The sequence below is a fragment of the Ipomoea nil genome, unplaced genomic scaffold (assembly GCF_001879475.1).
Source record: "Ipomoea nil cultivar Tokyo-kokei standard unplaced genomic scaffold, Asagao_1.1 scaffold0937, whole genome shotgun sequence".
In the NCBI taxonomy this organism is placed as follows: domain Eukaryota; kingdom Viridiplantae; phylum Streptophyta; class Magnoliopsida; order Solanales; family Convolvulaceae; genus Ipomoea; species Ipomoea nil.
Window position 1 is genome coordinate 1,817,557 of NW_017617365.1, and position 18,114 is coordinate 1,835,670.

The 18,114-nt window shown below is 40.7% G+C and overlaps 1 protein-coding gene across 1 annotated transcript; it reads left to right on the forward strand.

The window, feature by feature from the left end:
• Window positions 1-8,935: 8,935 nt before the first annotated feature.
• On the forward strand, window positions 8,936-11,158 carry LOC109179603. Its single transcript, XM_019329103.1, has 2 exons — window positions 8,936-10,129; window positions 10,235-11,158. The coding sequence occupies exons 1-2, from the start codon at window positions 8,936-8,938 to the stop codon at window positions 11,156-11,158; spliced, it is 2,118 nt and encodes a 705-aa protein (XP_019184648.1).
• The last annotated feature ends 6,956 nt before the right edge of the window (window positions 11,159-18,114 follow it).

Below are 18,114 nucleotides of genomic sequence, written 5' to 3' on the forward strand. Positions count from 1 at the left end.
ACTAATATATAGATCGAGGACTGTGCGGACAAAATATGGGCACACGACAAATTAGTTCATGCACACAATTTAGTAAACAATGGCACACTATGCATACGTTTAAACATCAAATTCGAACCAGGTTCTATTTATTAATACACCTATGCACACGACATTCAAACTATGACACACGACTACATATTTTTCCTTATAGTCCTGTGTTTCAAACTCGAGCACACGACAAATTAGTATCATGCAAAGAATTAGTATCACCCCACAACTGCATGGAACCCATATATATATATATATATATATATATATATATATATATATATATATATATATATATATATATATATATATATATATATATATATATATATATGGATCAGTTCAAGTGTGGAAAGGCTCCCAGGTGAAAGATGGGGTAGGATCAAAGTCGTTGATCAAATCTAGATCAATGGCTCAAATCAATGATTTTTTTTTTTAAAAGAAAAAAATGGCACGTCTTGAGTTTAAATGAACAAAGTGTAAAAATAGCGCACCTTAAGTTGTTACAAAGACGCACTTCAAGTTGTAGGATGATGCACCTTAAATGCAAAAATGGCACACCTTAACTGCTAAATTGGCGCACCTTCAGTGTTAAAGATGGCGCACCTTAAGTGTTACGAAGACGCACTTTAAATTGTAGGATGACGCACCTCAAGTGTTAAAATGGCACTGAACCCATGTCTCGACAAAACCTATTTTCCTTGCTATATCTTATTCATTGGCTCCTTTGATATATGATTCAGTGCTTGAGTCTTGATAGAGCTTTGCCTAGGGTTTATATTGTGTTTATGTGATAATCTTGATGCTTATGTGTTAATCTTGATGTTTATGTGATAATCTTGATGTTCTTGATACTATGATAAATCATACGAATGATCTTGTATTTTGATTATGTCTAGAGCCCTTGGATTATATCGTGGATTTCGTATTATGATGTTCTTGGTATATTTGGGTGGGATTATGAATGATCGAGTGTTGAGTCTAGCCTAGGACTTGTGTTTAGGACTTTGCATATAGATTTCTTGATGTTCTTGTGATCCTGGATGTCCCTGGTTCGTTATATGATTTATGTTGAGTCTTGGCATGTTTAGGAATCGTGTTAGGATGTATTAGGTGTGGTTCTTGGCTTAATTCCGTTAATTTAATACGTGGTGTTGTCGTTATGTGTTTGAATGTGTTTGGACATGGTTTCGGGTTCCGCGAGAGATCCCAGAACCAAAAGTTGCCTGTGTATCAGTGGAGGGGGTAGGTGGGGGGGCTGACCACCTGCCACCTACCCGCTGCCCGCAACATTGTTCCAGCGGGCAGCCCACGGCCACCCGCTGGAATGGTGCCCGGCCGTCGGCGGGTGGTCCTCCACCCGCCACCTACCCGCTGGAATCCTGGCATGGTTCGTACTGTTTTTTCCTGTTTGATATTTCTCCGTGTCCCGTTGTACTCCGTTTGTCGTGTATGAGTCTCGTTTGGCATTTTAGGCATCATTCTAGGATTTTATGTGTGATACATGTCGTTGTTGTTGTGTCTTTCTTGTTATGTGATTATGTGTTGATTGATTGATGATGATGAGTATCGTGGTCATTGTGCAATGGCTAGTGTGACTGATGATGATGATGATGATGATGATGATGATGATGATGATGATATTGATGAGATTGTGATTGGTGGAAAATAAACTGTTGGCGGTTGGCACCACTTGTGCCAAGTCAATGTACTAAAGGTACATGCCATAGCGGTGACTGTGCTAAAGGCACACACCCACCTTCGACTAGCTTGTCGTTGAGCATGGGTCAGGTTATAAGTGCTGCGGTGTCATGTTAGAGCTATGCACGCTAACCCCTTGATATTGGCACTAGAGGTGTGGATCATTGAATGGCACTGCGGCAACATCTTGATATGTTGGTGGTTGAAAGGTGGTTTGTCGGTGGGGGCATGTAGTTGTCCGGAGGCATAAGGGGTGGGGATATAAGGGTGGCCTGGAGGTATAGGTTGAAACTGATATAAGGACGGAGGGGAGCTACAAGGTTGGAACTTGGTATAAGGTTGGAGGATGATTTGTGTGCTTTGTTGACTACTTGCTAATTGATTGTAATAAAATTGCCTTTGTTGCCTCTACCTTGTTATTTGCATGCATATCTGCCTGTCATGTCTTGTATTGCATACTTAGGACGCATATTAGTTCGTATGATTATTCTATGATATTGAGCCTGTTAATATGCCTTGAGTCTTGATCTTGGATTTAAACTAGAGTCTCATAAGTATATATGTATTCCAGTTTCAAAATGAGTTTCTTATACCTACCTATATTGTACTTAACGCGTTGGAGTGAGTTACCAGCATTATTCGCTGACGGTTGTTATACCGAATGTTTTTCAGGTGATGAGCATTAGCTTCAGAGCGCGCTAGTCAGAGCCTTGGACTTAGCTTAGTTAGTATTAGCTCTGTAGTTGGCCTGCGTGCCTTGGGATTGTATTGAATATCAATTTCAGGATTCCTTATGCTTGGTTAGTTTAGCATGTGCACCTAGGTTTGAGAACCTAGCTGTGGCATAGCACCTGACACTTACGGATAGCTGTATGCCCTGTTTGGGGTTTAATCAATGGTTTCGCCTTTATTTTATAAGTTTTAAATATCTCAAAATTTAGGGGTGTTACACATTATCTTCACATTAAGCAAGGGAAATAGTTTCAAAGAGGTGATCAAGTTCTTCTATTTAACTCCAAGCTCAAGCTTGTCCCAGGAAAACTGAAATCTAGATGGTCTGGACCCTTCAAGGTCATGCACGTTTATCCTTATGGGAGTCTAGACATCTCACATCCTGAGAAAGGGACTTTTAAGGTCAATGGGCAGCAAGTGAAAAAGTATCATGGTATGGATCAACCAGGAAAGGTGGTATGTGCTCTGGCACTAGATGAACTTTGAAAAGTCACAATAAACACGTCAGACTAAAGACGTTAAATGTAGCGCTTCTTGGGAGGCAATTCAACCTTCCTATTTTTCTTTATTTTGTTATTTTTCTATCTCTTTTATGTTTCTTTTAGACTTTCTTGAAGAGCTGCAAGCGTCTACTTTCTTTCGATTAGCTAATTCGTGGTTCATTTCTATAAAAAACTAAAAAATTACCTTTACTAACTATCCCCAAAGAAATTGTGGGAATTATTTGGTCTTAAGATGATTGGATAAGGGTTGATGCGATCAATAAAGGCGAAGATGCTTGTTTGACAAAGGAGGAAATTGTACTGCATAGGGAGTTCCTTTTACCGTTCCTCTACTTTTAGCTGTTATTGTACCTGTATTGCTGATTTCTGAAGTGTGGAAACCACACCCTATTTACAGTTTTAAAGTGTGGAAAGGGCTTGATTTCATTATCTGTTACATACTAATTGCATATATGTTTCATTGTTATATCCTTTCAACCCCGTATCCCCGCCACACCCCACAATACACTTCTAAAGTGTGGAAATGGAACTTCTATATCGCTCACTCAATTTTCCCTCACTGCGTCCACTATAGTGAACATCAAGGACGATGTTCGTTCTAAAGTGTGGAAAGGACGCACTTCGTGCTTTATTTGCCTTAACTCTTGGTGGTGATTGATTGAAGCTTGTATTTGAAAAAAATGTATGCCGTTGTTTATATTATTCAGGAAATGTGCTCAAACAATCCAATTTCTGAGATGTTTTTGGAACATTACCTCTTTACACCTTGTAAGCTTGAATAGAGACCACATAGCTAGGTTTAAACTTTCTGCATGTTTGTATGATTCACCTCCCATTTTGCTTGGACCTTAGTCAAATATCACTCGAAGTGGGAGTGTGCACTATCCAACCTAGAAATATAAAATAGCAAGACCTGGAATTGAACAAAAATTCCATATGGCATGGGGCAAAAGGTGAGTCTTATTGGTGAGTATTGAGAGAAAAATTTCCCTAGCCCCAAAGAAAAAGGCATGAGAGATTGAACCAGGGAAATGATGAAAGTGAAACAGGCAAGACCAAAAATTATGGCCACTCCTTGAGATAAGAAACGAGGTAAGCCATCTCGCTAGGGCTTGGGGTAATTCCATTGCACTGTCTTCGAAAAAGCGTAGGACTCTACGTGAAGTCGGTTTCCCCAGTGGCGATGTCTTAGGAGATGTGGAGAGAGATAGGAGGGAAACCACCCCGCTAGAAACTGGGCACCCATAGCACAGACCTTCAAAAAAGCATGGAGCTCCATGTGAAGTCGGGTCGCCTAGTAACGATTCTAGGGGGGATGAGAAAATAGAGTCCCCGCTTTAAGCCAAAATAGCGAAGAGCGGTTCATGCCATACTTCACTTCATTTCATAGGGTCTTGGTGAATAAGGATGGAAAAGGGGTTGGTGTGTGCACATCATTTCCACTAGTGGGATCGGCTTAAGGCCCTTGGAAAATCAGAGGTGAAATCCAACTTCGGAATGCATACTTGAACTGTTAGATAGGTGTGATCCCCTTTATGAGCTTATTTCTAGAACTTTTAAGGGGTTTATATTTTCTCAAACATCTCCCAAATTGACTATGTCGAATTTTGTTTGCCATATTTGCTGGCTAATATAAGGAATATCACGCGTTTAATTCTTATGCCTACCCTTACATTATTTTCCCATCTAAGTGTAGAAAATTTTGCGAGCCACATTTTAACACTTATGTTCTTATTTGATCCATGTCTTGCTTGAGGACAAGCAAAACTAAAGTGTTAAATTCTGTCATTTTTATACGGAAATTAGGAGCTATATTTTGCTAAATTAAAGTCATTTGAGTCTATTTTGTATTTAAAATAGCTTATTTTGATTAAAACGAGACACATGGACTAATTAAGGTTACATTTTGTGAAAACAGCAAAATATTGACAAAATCAGGACATTCCGGCAGCATTTTAGTCTTCAGAGCATAGCTAAGGCTAGGGCTGTCCGATCAAGGTGATTCAAGAAGCATAAGAAAGGAAATTTGAATAGCTAAAATGTTGGTGAAGACACGGAAGCCAACTCGGACATTGAAGCAGTCAAATTTGGCTTACAAAAACAACAGCAGCCGCTGTTACGCGCCCGTCACGGCGTGACAGGCAACGTAACCAGGCAATTTATATCCTACACCAAGGCGCGCGTTGCAGTGTGTGCCCAGATGCAAAACGACATCGTTTTAATTTTAATTTTTTTTTTTTAAATTTCCTGCCCCAGTGTATGGCAGTTATTTTTTCTTTAAAAAAAAACCCCTATTAAAAAATGTACATAATGTTATACTAGAATACACATAATTGTATACATGAATGTACATAATTATATAACAAAATATACATACTCTTTTTAAAAGATAATACACATAATCTAACATAATACATAATAAACATAAACTTTTAACATAATACACATCAACTCTTACCATAATACACACAAATTTTCTAATTCGGATGTACATAATTGTATAAAAAGAATGTACATAATTGTATAAAAAATGTACATAACTGTATAAACAAATATACATAATTGTATGAACAAATATACATAATTGTGTGAACAAATTTACATAATCACAGCAACTTCCTACCGTGCCTCCCAAAACGACGTCGTTTTGGGAGGCGCGCGGCGCACAGTGCTACGCGCGCCGTGGTGTAGGGTATAACGATTGACGTAACCAGCCTTACGCTGTAATGTCCAGCGTAGGGTTCCCCACATCGTCCTCACGGCGTAAGGAGCGGCGTGACTAAGTAGCCGGGAGAGAGCGTGCGCGGAAGGATTTATTCCCCATTTACGCCCGCGTCATGCTGTGAGCGCGGCGTAAATGGGGTGCCGAATTGCTCCCCAGGGGTTTAGGCGAGATTTTTCTCCCTTCTCTCCATCATTCTTCATTCTATACTTTTACAATTCCTAATTTTAGAGAGAGAATCATTTTTAGAGAGCTTAGCGTTTTAGGTCTATTGGAGATTTGTGAAGATTTTCTCACCAAGTTGAAGGAGATAGATGCAATTAGAGATCATTTGTTGGTAACAATCCTTTCTCCCTCATTTAATTTCTAGAATTGTTTTCAATTTAATGGATTGTGCTAGCTTAATATCTCTTATTGTATCTCTTGAATCTATGATGTGTGGCTAAAATCTTGTGAGGTTGGAAGTGTATTTTGCAATTATGTATTATGATCCTACATTGCTAAGGATTTGATTTGTGATTTATGTTGAATGCTCTTGTTGTGGATGATATCTTTGTTGCTCCTCATTCTTTGATGGCCACATTGAGTGAGGGTGTTTGAGAGAGGTTGGTTGATGAGAGATCGTAATTGATCGTAGTCTTTGTCGTCCATATTCCCCGCCCTTCGATCCGAGAGGGCAAGGCCTAGGAAGGAATATAAGCAATGTATTTGATTAAATGCCTAGGACAAATGTTTTTGGCCTAGAGGGTTAGGTGATACACTTAAAACTAGCATTGGACCACAAGAGTCACACCAATCACTCCTCCCTAAATCCCTTTACCATAAACTAATACATATGCGCAAAATACACCACCCAACCCCATATCTCCCTTTGTTTATTTACGAACTATTCGCATTAGTGTGCTACCTTCACTCTTATGATCACTTCTCTTTCTTTTTCATAATAATAATCTTTTGTTGAAGCTTTCCTGGATAAACAACGGCACCTGGCGAACTCCAATTTGTCATCCACACGCGAACGATACTCGGGGTGGTTCTCACTCCCCGTTTTACATCATTTCCATTCACCAACACAACCCTTGCACACTTACTCTTTTGATGATGCTTTGTAAAGAGAGAACCGTAAGAAAAAGCGACCGTCATCTACGCACCTTGACTTTCGACAATACAGAAAATGCCCAAATTGCCATTGTGTTTTTTTTTTTGAAGTTTTCTTTAATTTGGGATGTTGATTTTGATTAAATCAAAGGATGGGATTAAACCCCATCTTTTACTTGAAGCCTATTACTACACCTGATCCTTCATCTACATATATATATATATATATATATATATATATATATATATATATATATATATATATATATATATATATATATATATATATATATATATAGTAGAGTTCAGGTGCGGCCTCGCCTTCCCGTGCGGACAATGCGGCTGCACCAATAGTTATGCAAATATGCACCAACAATGTTTGGAAATGCAAAATAAAAAAAAAACACAAATTAGGTACACATCACCAAAAACGCACCATTAGGTATGAATGAAAGCACCACATAGTGTTCAGAGATGCACAATTAGGGGAGTTAATGGTGCATTTTTTTGGTATGTTATGCACTTTTTTGGTGTATTTATGCATTTCATTTTTGTGAATTTTCCTAACACTATTGGTGCCTTTTGTTAACAATATTGATGCCTTTTTCAAGCGGCCGCATTTAAACTTTTGGCTATACATACATGTGTTCTCGTGCGATTGGCTACCTCAGGTGTGGTTGTGCGGCTAAATCTGAGCCATTGATCTTGCCTAAATCAACGTCCAAGATTAACAGTGATAAAAAAATACGTGGTGGCAATTTGGTTATTTTGCATCTAGGTCAAATTTAATGTGCGTGATTTTCCTTCTTAAGGTGCGTGTGTTTGCTTAAGGTGAGCGGTTATTGTACTGTGTGGTTTAAGGTGCGTCAGGTGTTGAAAACTTAAGTGCATAGATCTAAAGCTTTAGGTGCGTGGATTTCCTTCTTAAGGTGCGTGGTTTTTGTGCTTAAGGTGTGGTAGTTATTGAAACATAAGATGTGTCGTGCTAAAGCTTTAGGTGCATTATTTTCCTTCTTGAGGTGCGTGATTTGTATACTAAAGGCGCGTCAGTTGTTGAAACCTAAGGTGTGCCATTTTAAAACTTTAGGTGCGTGCTTTGTGTTCTTAAGGTGCTTTGTTTGTATGCTTAAGGTACGTGGTTTGTGTACTTAAGGTGCGCAATTTAAAAACTTTAGGTGCATGATTTGTGTTATTTAGGTGCTTTGTTTGTGTACTAAAGGTGTGTGGTTTGTGTACTTGAGGTGCGCCATTTGAATGCTTAAGGTGCGTCTTTTTGTGTTAACCGCATGGGAAGATATATATATATATATATATATATATATATATATATATATATATATATATATATATATATATATGTCAATTCAAATGCGGTCATACCTTAGCTTAATGCGCAGTCGGTGCGGCCGCACCATTAGGTATGTAAAAACGCACTAATAGTGCTATAATAATAATAATAATAATAATAATAATAATAATAATAATAATAATAATAACAATAACAATAACAATAACAATAACAATAACAATAACAATAACAATAACAATAACAATAACAATAACAATAACAATAACAATAACAATAACAATAACAATAACAATAACAATAACAATAATAATAATAATAATAATAATAATAATAATAACAACAACAACAACTAAAAGTAATTCTCCATTCTTGAGAGTACATGCAGACGATGGCGACGATGCTATCTTCCCAGAGGTCGACGGAGGACCACGATCTGCTCACACGCAGCACCAAGAAACACAAGCGGAATGCCGGTGCGACTCCTGGCGCAGGCTTGGAGATGGTGGACATGGTTCAGGAGACGCCGATGGACATGATCCACGACTACACAGCGCTGGTGGAGGCTCCGCGACATCAACCGCAGCCGATCTCTTTCAGGGATCTTGTTGCGGGGGCTGCTGCACCGGTCGATGATGAGGGGGAGGATGACGGCTTCTCCGAGGGAGAAGATGCGGAAGAGGATGATGATCCACTATGTCCGGTAATCAGGTTGACGAACAGGGAGAAGGAGGAGCTTCGACGGTCATGGCGGAATGCGGTGATTATCAAAGTCTGGGGAAACGAGTGGGGAATTCGTTCTTGCTCAGACGGCTGAATGCTTTGTGGAGACCGAAAAGCAGCATGGACATGGTGGCGATCGATAATGACTACTTCCTTGTCCGTTTCGGCTCTGTCGATGATCTAGATCACGCGAAATTCGGGGGGCCCTGGAGGATACTCGATCACTATCTGATAGTGAAGGAGTGGTCACCGGACTTTGATCCAATAAGAGACAAGACCGAGAAGGTCCTGGTATGGATACGCTTTCCTTGCTTACCTATCGAATATTACAGTGCATCTTTTTTGCAGAAGGTTGGGAAGAAGATCGGGAGGCCTGTTCGAGTAGATCAAGCGACAAGCCAGGTTTCCCGGGGCAGATTCGCACGTATGTGCGTCGAAATCGATCTCACTAAGCCGCTAATCTCAAAGTTTAAACTCAGGAAACGGACGCGGTTCATAGCGTATGAAGGGATACACCTGGTTTGCTTCGGCTGTGGCATGTATGGCCATAGTCACGAAGCCTGCCCAGAAAACAAAAAAGTACTGCCAGCTGGAGAGACCATGCAGAATGTTGAGGACGTAAATACGGGAAACCAGCCCGCGGCGGCAGAAGGGTCGCCAGTTTCTAATGCGAAAGCGGGGGAGGACAAAGCGCCGTTTGGGGCATGGATGCTAGTGACGAGGGAGGATAGAAGGAAAGGCCGACGAACTACCAATGGAGGCGGCAACCATGCGGTCGGTCAATCGCCGCAAGGCCGATCGTGTTTCGCGCCCATTGCAAACCTGGAGGAACAGGTCCATGATGACCTGCTCGCGGAGCCAGAGTTCGAAACAGAGGAGGAGCAATTGGAGGGAGGTGCGCATGCAATGGAAAAACACAAATCGGGGGAGAATCAGAGGGCCACCAAGGGACGAAATCAGCGAAGGCCAAACGTGGTAGTTACGGAGAAGCAGGTAGCGAATCAACCAGTGGCGAAGACGGTCCCGGCCGCGAGGACTGTGGGCGGACAAGACACTCGAGTTCAGTCTAGAGTTATCTCGCGGAGAGCAGCTGAGGAGGAGGAGCATGTGGTGGTTAGGGGCTCGCAGGGGGGAGTGGTTGTTCACACAGAACGAATTATTTCCGAACCAGCATGCAACACGAACCCCATGTGCCAACTGGAAAACATGGGGGAACACTTTAGTGATGAGCCCAACGGCATGGAAGTTGACGGTGATGGGGGTATAGAAGGAGACGGAGACCCGGGGGGAGACGCGGCGGATTTAGACTCCACTGTCTGATCGCGGCTTTCTTTGTGTTTTTACCTTTGTTTTCAGTTTGTTTCTTCGTTTCTCACCTCTTTATTGGTTTTAATGATAGGGCTCATTTGGAATTGCCAGGGCGCCGGAGGAAGAGATTTCCACCGTGTCCTAAAACAATTAATCAGAACGTACCGACCAAGCCTGGGCTTGGTTGAACCAAAAGTATCTGGAGATCAGGCAAACAAAATCTGCACCAAGCTTGGTTATGAGGACTGGGTTCGCGTGGAAGCAGTGGGGTTTAGTGGGGGAATTTGGGTGCTTTGGAATAAACCGCTGGATATATCAGTAAAATACACTCACCCTCAATTTATCTTATTGCAGGTCGCGGAAAATGGAGGTACACCATGGACTATGGCAGTCGTCTACGGCAGCCCGGTTCAGCATCTTCGGAGAAGGCTCTGGATGGAGCTCCAGGCGCAAAAACGTAGCATCCTCGGGCCCTGGATAGCGGCAGGGGATTTTAATGCCGTCACCTGCGAAGGGGAAACTCATAATTACTCAGCGTTCTCTCCCCAGCGCAGTGTGGACTTTGCGGATTGGATTTACAGTGAAGGGCTCGTGGACATGGGCTTCAGTGGGGCCCGACTCACCTGGATGCGTGGGTCGGAACCTGAGAAAGGGGCCCGACTTGACAGGGCACTGTGTAATGTGGAATGGCGACACCGTTTCCCTGAGGCAACTGTCAGACACTTGCCACGAGTGGCATCGGACCACACGCCGATCTTGCTCCATTCTGATGGGAGAGGAGGCCCGAGAGGCCCTGACACGTTCCGGTTCCAGGCGGCTTGGTTGACCAATGACTCGTTTAAGGAGGTCATTCACAAAACCTGGGCTCCTGGCCATGCTTTGCAAAGGAATATTGCCATGGTTCGGGACGAGCTCACTGTGTGGAACAGAGAGGTCTTCGGCAACATCGAGGGTCGGAAAATGAATCTTCTTGCTCGCATTGGGGGAATCCAACGACACCAGTCTTCCCAAGCCACAGGGGCCTTCGGCAGCTAGAGAAGAAGTTGAGTGGGGAATTAGAGAACGTGCTCTACCAAGATGAGCTTATGTGGTTCCAGAGGTCGAGGGAGGAGTGGATCGCGTCAGGGGACAGAAACACTCGGTACTACCACACCGCCACGATGGTTCGCAAATCAAGGAATAAAGTGCTTAGTTTGATGGATACGGAGGGCAACTGGATCACTGACGTTGAGCCGCTTCAGCAACATGTGCGAGACTTCTATGTTAGCTTGTTCAGAAATGAGGGTGAGGGGAATATGCAACGGGCGGCAAGTGGTCTGTTCCCCAGATTAGGGAGGCGAGAGTGGCGGATGTTTAATAGGGCAGTGACCAAAGAGGAAGTCCGACGTGCTGTCTTTGACATGAGCCCCATGAAAGCACCAGGACCGGATGGGCTCCACGCGGCCTTCTATCAGCACTCTTGGGAGGTTGTGGGGGACTGCATGTTTGATCTGGTGAAGACGGGTTTTGAGACAGGCAAGCTTCCGGAAGGGGTCAACGACACACTTTTGGTCCTTATCCCGAAGGTTGCGATGCCCGAGAACATTAAACAGTTCCGACCAATTAGCTTATGTAACGTATCATACAAGGTGATAACGAAAACGATAACAAATCCGTTGAAGTATATTCTACCGAGGATTATCGGCCCTTTTCAAAGCTCTTTTGTGCCGGGACGGCAGATCACGGACAATATTATTATTTACCAAGAAGTCATGCACTCTATGCGGACCAGGAAAGGGAGAGTGGGGCTTATGGCAATTAAAATAGACCTGGAAAAAGCGTATGACCGGCTATCTTGGAGTTTTATTAATGATACTATTCTTGATGCAGGTTTTACAGAGGACTGGGCACGCATCATTATGGAATGTGTCCGCACTGCGAAAATGCAAATCGTTTGGAACGGGGTGCGCCTGGAGACTTTCAAGCCGGGACGCGGGATCCGTCAGGGCGATGCCATGTCACCGGCGTTGTTCATGTTATGCATGGAACGGCTAAGCCAGAATATATCAACGGAGGTGGGAAGAGGGGCGTGGAAGGGCATTCGTGTCTCGGCAACGGGCCCGACTCTCTCGCACCTTTGCTTTGCCGACGATATGGTTCTCTTCTCCGAGGCTTCGCTGGAACAGGTGGCGGTTATTAAGAGATGTCTGGATAACTTTTGTGCAGCGTCGGGGCAACGGATCAGTCTGGGTAAATCCCAGGTTTTCTTCTCAAAAAATACGCAGGCCAGTGTTAAGGAGGCCATTTCAACAGAGCTATGCATCCCGAGTACTGCAGACTTGGGCAGATATTTAGGCGTCCCGTCCATCCACGGAAGGGTAACGAATGCAACCTTTGCGGGACTGATCAACCGGGTGGAAGCGAAGCTCGATGGATGGAGGAGCAAGACCTTAACGCTGGCGGGACGGGTTACTTTAGCTAAATCGGTGCTCTGTGCCATCCCCAGCTATACTATGCAGACAGTGTTCTTGCCCAAAGGGGTATGCCAGAAATTAGAAGCGATAACAAGAAAGTTCATGTGGGGAGGGGTTAGCGACGCAAGGAAGCCTAGCTTGGTGAACTGGGACTCGATCATGAAGACGAAGGACCGCGGTGGACTGGGCTTTAGGAGGCTGCACGATGTCAACATAGCGTTCATGGCAAAATTAGGGTGGCGCATGCGTAGGGAGCAGAATAGCCTCTGGGTGGACATGCTAGTTAGGAAATATAACACGATGCTTTCTAGTGATACCCGACATGCCTCCAACTTGTGGAGAGGGATTACTGCTGCTTCGCCTGTTCTTGAACAAGGGCTGACGAAGGTGGTGCGCACGGGACGGGAGACACAGTTTTGGATGGACGAATGGATCAGAGGGGTGAAATTGTTTGATCACATGAAGAAACCGGTGAGCCTTCCGGAGCTATACGCACCCGTGGCGGACTACTGGGAGAATGGCAGGGGGTGGAAGTGGGAGTTGATCGACGGCGTTCTGGATGACCCTTGGAAGGATAAACTCCACGCGATTGCTGTGCTAGACAATGTTGACGGAGGAGATGATTGGGGCTGGAGGTTTGACACGAATGGAAAGTTCACGATTGCCTCGGCATACGCTGCTCTTCAAACACCGGAACTGGCTCCAGTGGATAGGGACTGGGAGTTAGTTTGGAAGATCAGGATTCCAAACAAAATGAACCACTTGCTGTGGCTGGTGAAACAAGAGAAGATTATGACAAACGTTAAGCGGCATAAGAGGCATTTCATTACTAACATGATGTGTCCATTTTGTGCAGGTGTCCCGGAGACAGTTGCTCATATCTTCAGAGATTGCGTGGAGATGGCTGATTTTTGGGAGATGCTCATGCCATGGCGAGTAACGCAAATGCTACGTACGAAAGGCTGGGAGGAGTGGTTTTCTACAAACTTGAGAGCTGATCATAGGCTGGGCTTTGAGGAGGACTGGCAGACTACTTTCGGTGTTAGCATGTGGTGGTGCTGGAGGTGGCGTAACACCAGAATATTCGAAGGGACGCGTCTCAATTTGGCAAAGCGGAAGGAGGTGATCATCAATCAACGAGACGAGATTATAGAAGCTTTCCGGAACAGATGGGGACCTGGTCCGATGGCTAGGAGACCCGGCAGAGAGAGTGCGGCGTGGGAGAAGCCAGCAGAGGGATGGTAGAAGATGAACGTCGATGGATGCTGCAAAGGAGTGGATAGGAAGGCGGGTTGCGGCGGTATTTTACGAGACCATGCGGGGCGCTGGATCGTAGGCTTCACGTGCAATCTTGGATCATGCTCGGCGGAGGTGGCAGAGGCCTGGGCGGTACTTCACGGCCTCCGGCATGCGATTAACAGTGGCGCCAGAAACCTCGTCGTCGAAAGCGATTCTTTGGGGGTTATTAACCGCCCTGCTGGGAGCGGTTTTGATGCTAGAGACAATGACAATATTCTGCAGCTTTGTGATCGAGAGAGAGGCAAGTTCGCAAATTTGGAGTTTAAACATGTGAGACGGGAACAAAATAGAGTTGCGGATCGCTTGGCCGCGGATGCTCTTAATCATGATTTGGGGAGTCGGGCTTATATTACCATGCCTCAGATTGTTGAGGACGTCGTTTGGGAGGATAGCGTTGGTGCTAGGACACCGCGCGACGCCACCCACTAGATCCATCTCGGGTTCATCCCTCCGTTCTTCCAAAAAATAATAATAATAATAATAATAATAATAATAATAATAATAATAATAATAATAATAATATAATAATAACAATAACAATAACAATAACAATAACAATAACAATAACAATAACAATAACAATAACAATAACAATAACAATAACAATAACAATAACAATAATAATAATAATAATAATAATAATAATAATAATAATAATAATAATAATAATAATAATAATAATATTTGCGGAGAAAGTTGCAGATAAAGGATAAGAGAAAATAAGTTAGGAAGCTAAGAGCTTATTTCGCCCAAAGAGGATCATCACTTGCAGGACCCGGTTTATCCCGAAATTCTCCCCCACAAAGAGAGCTCATTTACCACTTGGGCTACCCTATTGGCCGGGTTATACATACATATATATATATATATATATATATATATATATATATATATATATATATATATATATATATATATAGGGATGCACTCAGGTGCGAATAAGTGTTCAGGAAGGAATATGCGAACGAATCAGCGCGCGACAGGTGTTCAGATATAATAGTTTTAAAAAAATGCGGTGGCATTTTTGTAAATAATTGAACATCGGAGTGCAAGTAAAATCACTTACAAGTGCACCTACTTTCACCTATAAGTGCATGTAATTTTGTCTTGTTAGCATTCACTTCACGCAAACATTCATGCACCTGCGTGTGCTTATAACTATAGATGCAACTATTTATAACTATAGGTGCAACTACTTATAACTATAGGTGCACCTACTTTCACCTATAAGTGCATGTAATTTTGTCTTGTTAACATTCATTGATCTGAGTTCAGCGGGTAGTAATACCCCTAAAAATCACCCGCAAACATTCATGCACCTAGGTGCAACTACTTATAACTATGCCTGCAACTATTTAGAACTATATGTGCAACTACTTATAACTATGGTACACTTAGTATTGATGCTCAGTGTAAATTTTTACTTGCACCTATAATACATTTTACATGCACTTGTAATACATTTTATGCACTTCGATGTTCAATTATTTACAAAAATGCCACCGAGCTTTTTAAAGAAAATCAGTGTTTCTCATCCATTAGATATGGACACGTGGACAGACAGAATCCATTCCTATTTCGCTCCTGGGCGAAGCATTCGCACCTCAGTGCGATTCTATATATATATATATATATATATATATATATATATATATATATATATATATATATATATATATATATATATATAATGGTGTCACATATAAAGTAGTTGTCGGGTCTTATCAATTTGCATCCTAACTAAAGATGGGAAGGCACAACGCAGGGCTTCACTTTATGCAGAAATTATTATTAACATATCATTGGTTTCAATGTGTGAATATGGAGAAATTTTAATTCGTCTTACTGTACTTTATGCATAAATTAGTGAAATTTGTTTTTAGTAATTGTATTCCTTAGAATTATCTATCGGAAAATATGGGAAGGCACAACGCTGGGCTTCAGTCATAATACCTAACATAACATGAATAATTTATTCGATCCATTCTTGATCCCTATTTTCAATGACAGTTTTACTTGTATTATTTGACTCATTTTTTCTATTTTTACTTGAAAAAAATATTATTCCGAGTATATTTTTGGAAGAAAAAATTTGAAATTTTAGTTCTTCAAGTCAACTTATTCAGTTGTTTTCGTTCCTAGTAAATTGTGAAAGCGGTTCTCAATATAGTTAGATTTTTGTGATTTTTGTTCATTCCTCGATCAACGAATAAGATAGTTCATGCGTTAGTCCAAACTACTCGTTCTCAATCTGGTCCTCTTCTTGGGTTGTCTTCTAGTCTTTCATGTATTGAATATTTGGTTTAATGAAATTTGCTAATCTTTCCTTTCAAAAAAAAAAAATCTACATAAAATCACACATATTTTGTTACACTGAGAACTAAATTTGTAATTGGCACTTATTAAGAACTAAAACTACTATACGAGAAAATTAGAAGTACTAAAATTTTGGTTACGAGCAAATAGCTGATAGTTGATTAAGTTAGCTGATAGCTAGTAGCTGATTAAGTTAGTTGATAGTTGATAATTGATTATGTTAGTTGGTTTGATCAGCTTATACTATTAGCTAGTTGTAAAAAAGTGTTTGATAAATTAAATATTTACTTTTAGCTAATTGTATGTGAAATGACTTATAAGGATATAAGCATATTTTGTTAATTTATTAACTCTTAAATTACTTTTACAAATTTTATTTATTTATTTATTTATTTATTATTATTATACTCCGATTATTATTATTATTATTATTATTATTATTATTATTATTATTATTATTATTATTATTATTATTATTATTATTATTATTATGAATTGAAATAAAAAATAAATGAAAAAAATTATTATTGTTGTTATGGAACAAAAAAGAGAAAAAGGGCAAGGCACATAAACAATAATGAGAGAGAGAGAAAAAAAAGTTAGGGATGGTAAAGGTAAAATGATCATTTTATAATTAAGGCTAATCAGGTAACTTAAAACTATACTCTTCGATTTTTAGCTTATTGTCGCAATAAGCTAATATAATAAGCCTTTTTACTAAATACTTAAATAGCTTATTGACTAATCAAATAAGTGAAAATTAGTTAAACCAGTCAATATTGACTTATTAGCGATGTTACTAAACTGGGTCAAACTTTTTTTTACAGTATCTTCAGATGATAACATTTTCTGTCAACCTGTTGTTACTATAGACACTCTCGAAATAACCAATGTTGAAACATTTTTTAAGTTGTTCTCTAATAGTGAAAAACAGAAAAATAAACATACAAGTAAAGCTCCATAAATAGAAATGACACGCAAGAAAATGAAATACTCCGTAACTATTAATTTATAATGTCTGCGCAAAATATACTGTAGTTCAAACAAGATGCATAACTGTAGGGCTCAGGTACTATTTTCAAGATTTAAGGAATAATTTAGTTGTTCCGTCAGGCCCGAAAGATTATTGTTGTTCGATCGACTGACTATTTCGGCATTGCCATTGGGTAGGAGTACGTTGACTGATTTTGCTTGAGTCATCTGAAGAAGCCATCAGTAACGACAACAAGCTGCCTCTTGCTGTCATGCAACAAGTATATATACACATACTAATCATTTGATATTAATAAAAGAAAAATACTTTTAACCCATGACGTAACTTTCATTCTACCACAAATTAAAAAAAGATATTTAGTTAATAATCAAATGAATGATAAAATGTTCAATAAAAAGATGTCATGTCAGGAAAGAAAAATTATAAGAGAAACATAGAAGTATATATATAGTTTTTTTTTTTTTTTTTTCTTTTGAAAATAAAACCGAGGATTAAATTACTGCAAAAGAACTTAAACAAAGTCAGGGAGAATAGAACCCCAAAATAGAGAGCTAGCCGGAGAATAGGCTGCTGAAGCTAAAGAGTGTGCTACCATATATATTAGACGAATGAGGAACAAAACTAATAGAACATAAAAGAAAAGATGTCATATGGATTTCTACAATCTAAAGTAGGAATGCTGATATACGATTGTAACTCAGTTGTGGTAGAAGATAGATTATGACAAAGATCTATGCAATTGTGAAAGAATAGGTCCTAGCAGTTTTCTTCAACTTCGTTTTTGGTGTTCTGTTTACTTTATTAATTTTAGGTTGGTTGTAACTGTTCCTGTATTCTCTGCTGGTAACCTCTATATAAGAGGTAGCCTTTGTTTATTTTGGATATTCAATATACAACTTCCATATGGTATCAAGAGCCTAATACTCTAA

Coding starts and splice junctions, on each gene's coding strand:
- LOC109179603 (XM_019329103.1), top strand. CDS start 8,936: ATGGACATGGTGGCGATCGATAATGACTACTTCCTTGTCCGTTTCGGC. Junction 10,130..10,234: donor CGGCGGATTTAGACTCCACT/GTCTGATCGCGG, acceptor TGGAATTGCCAG/GGCGCCGGAGGAAGAGATTT.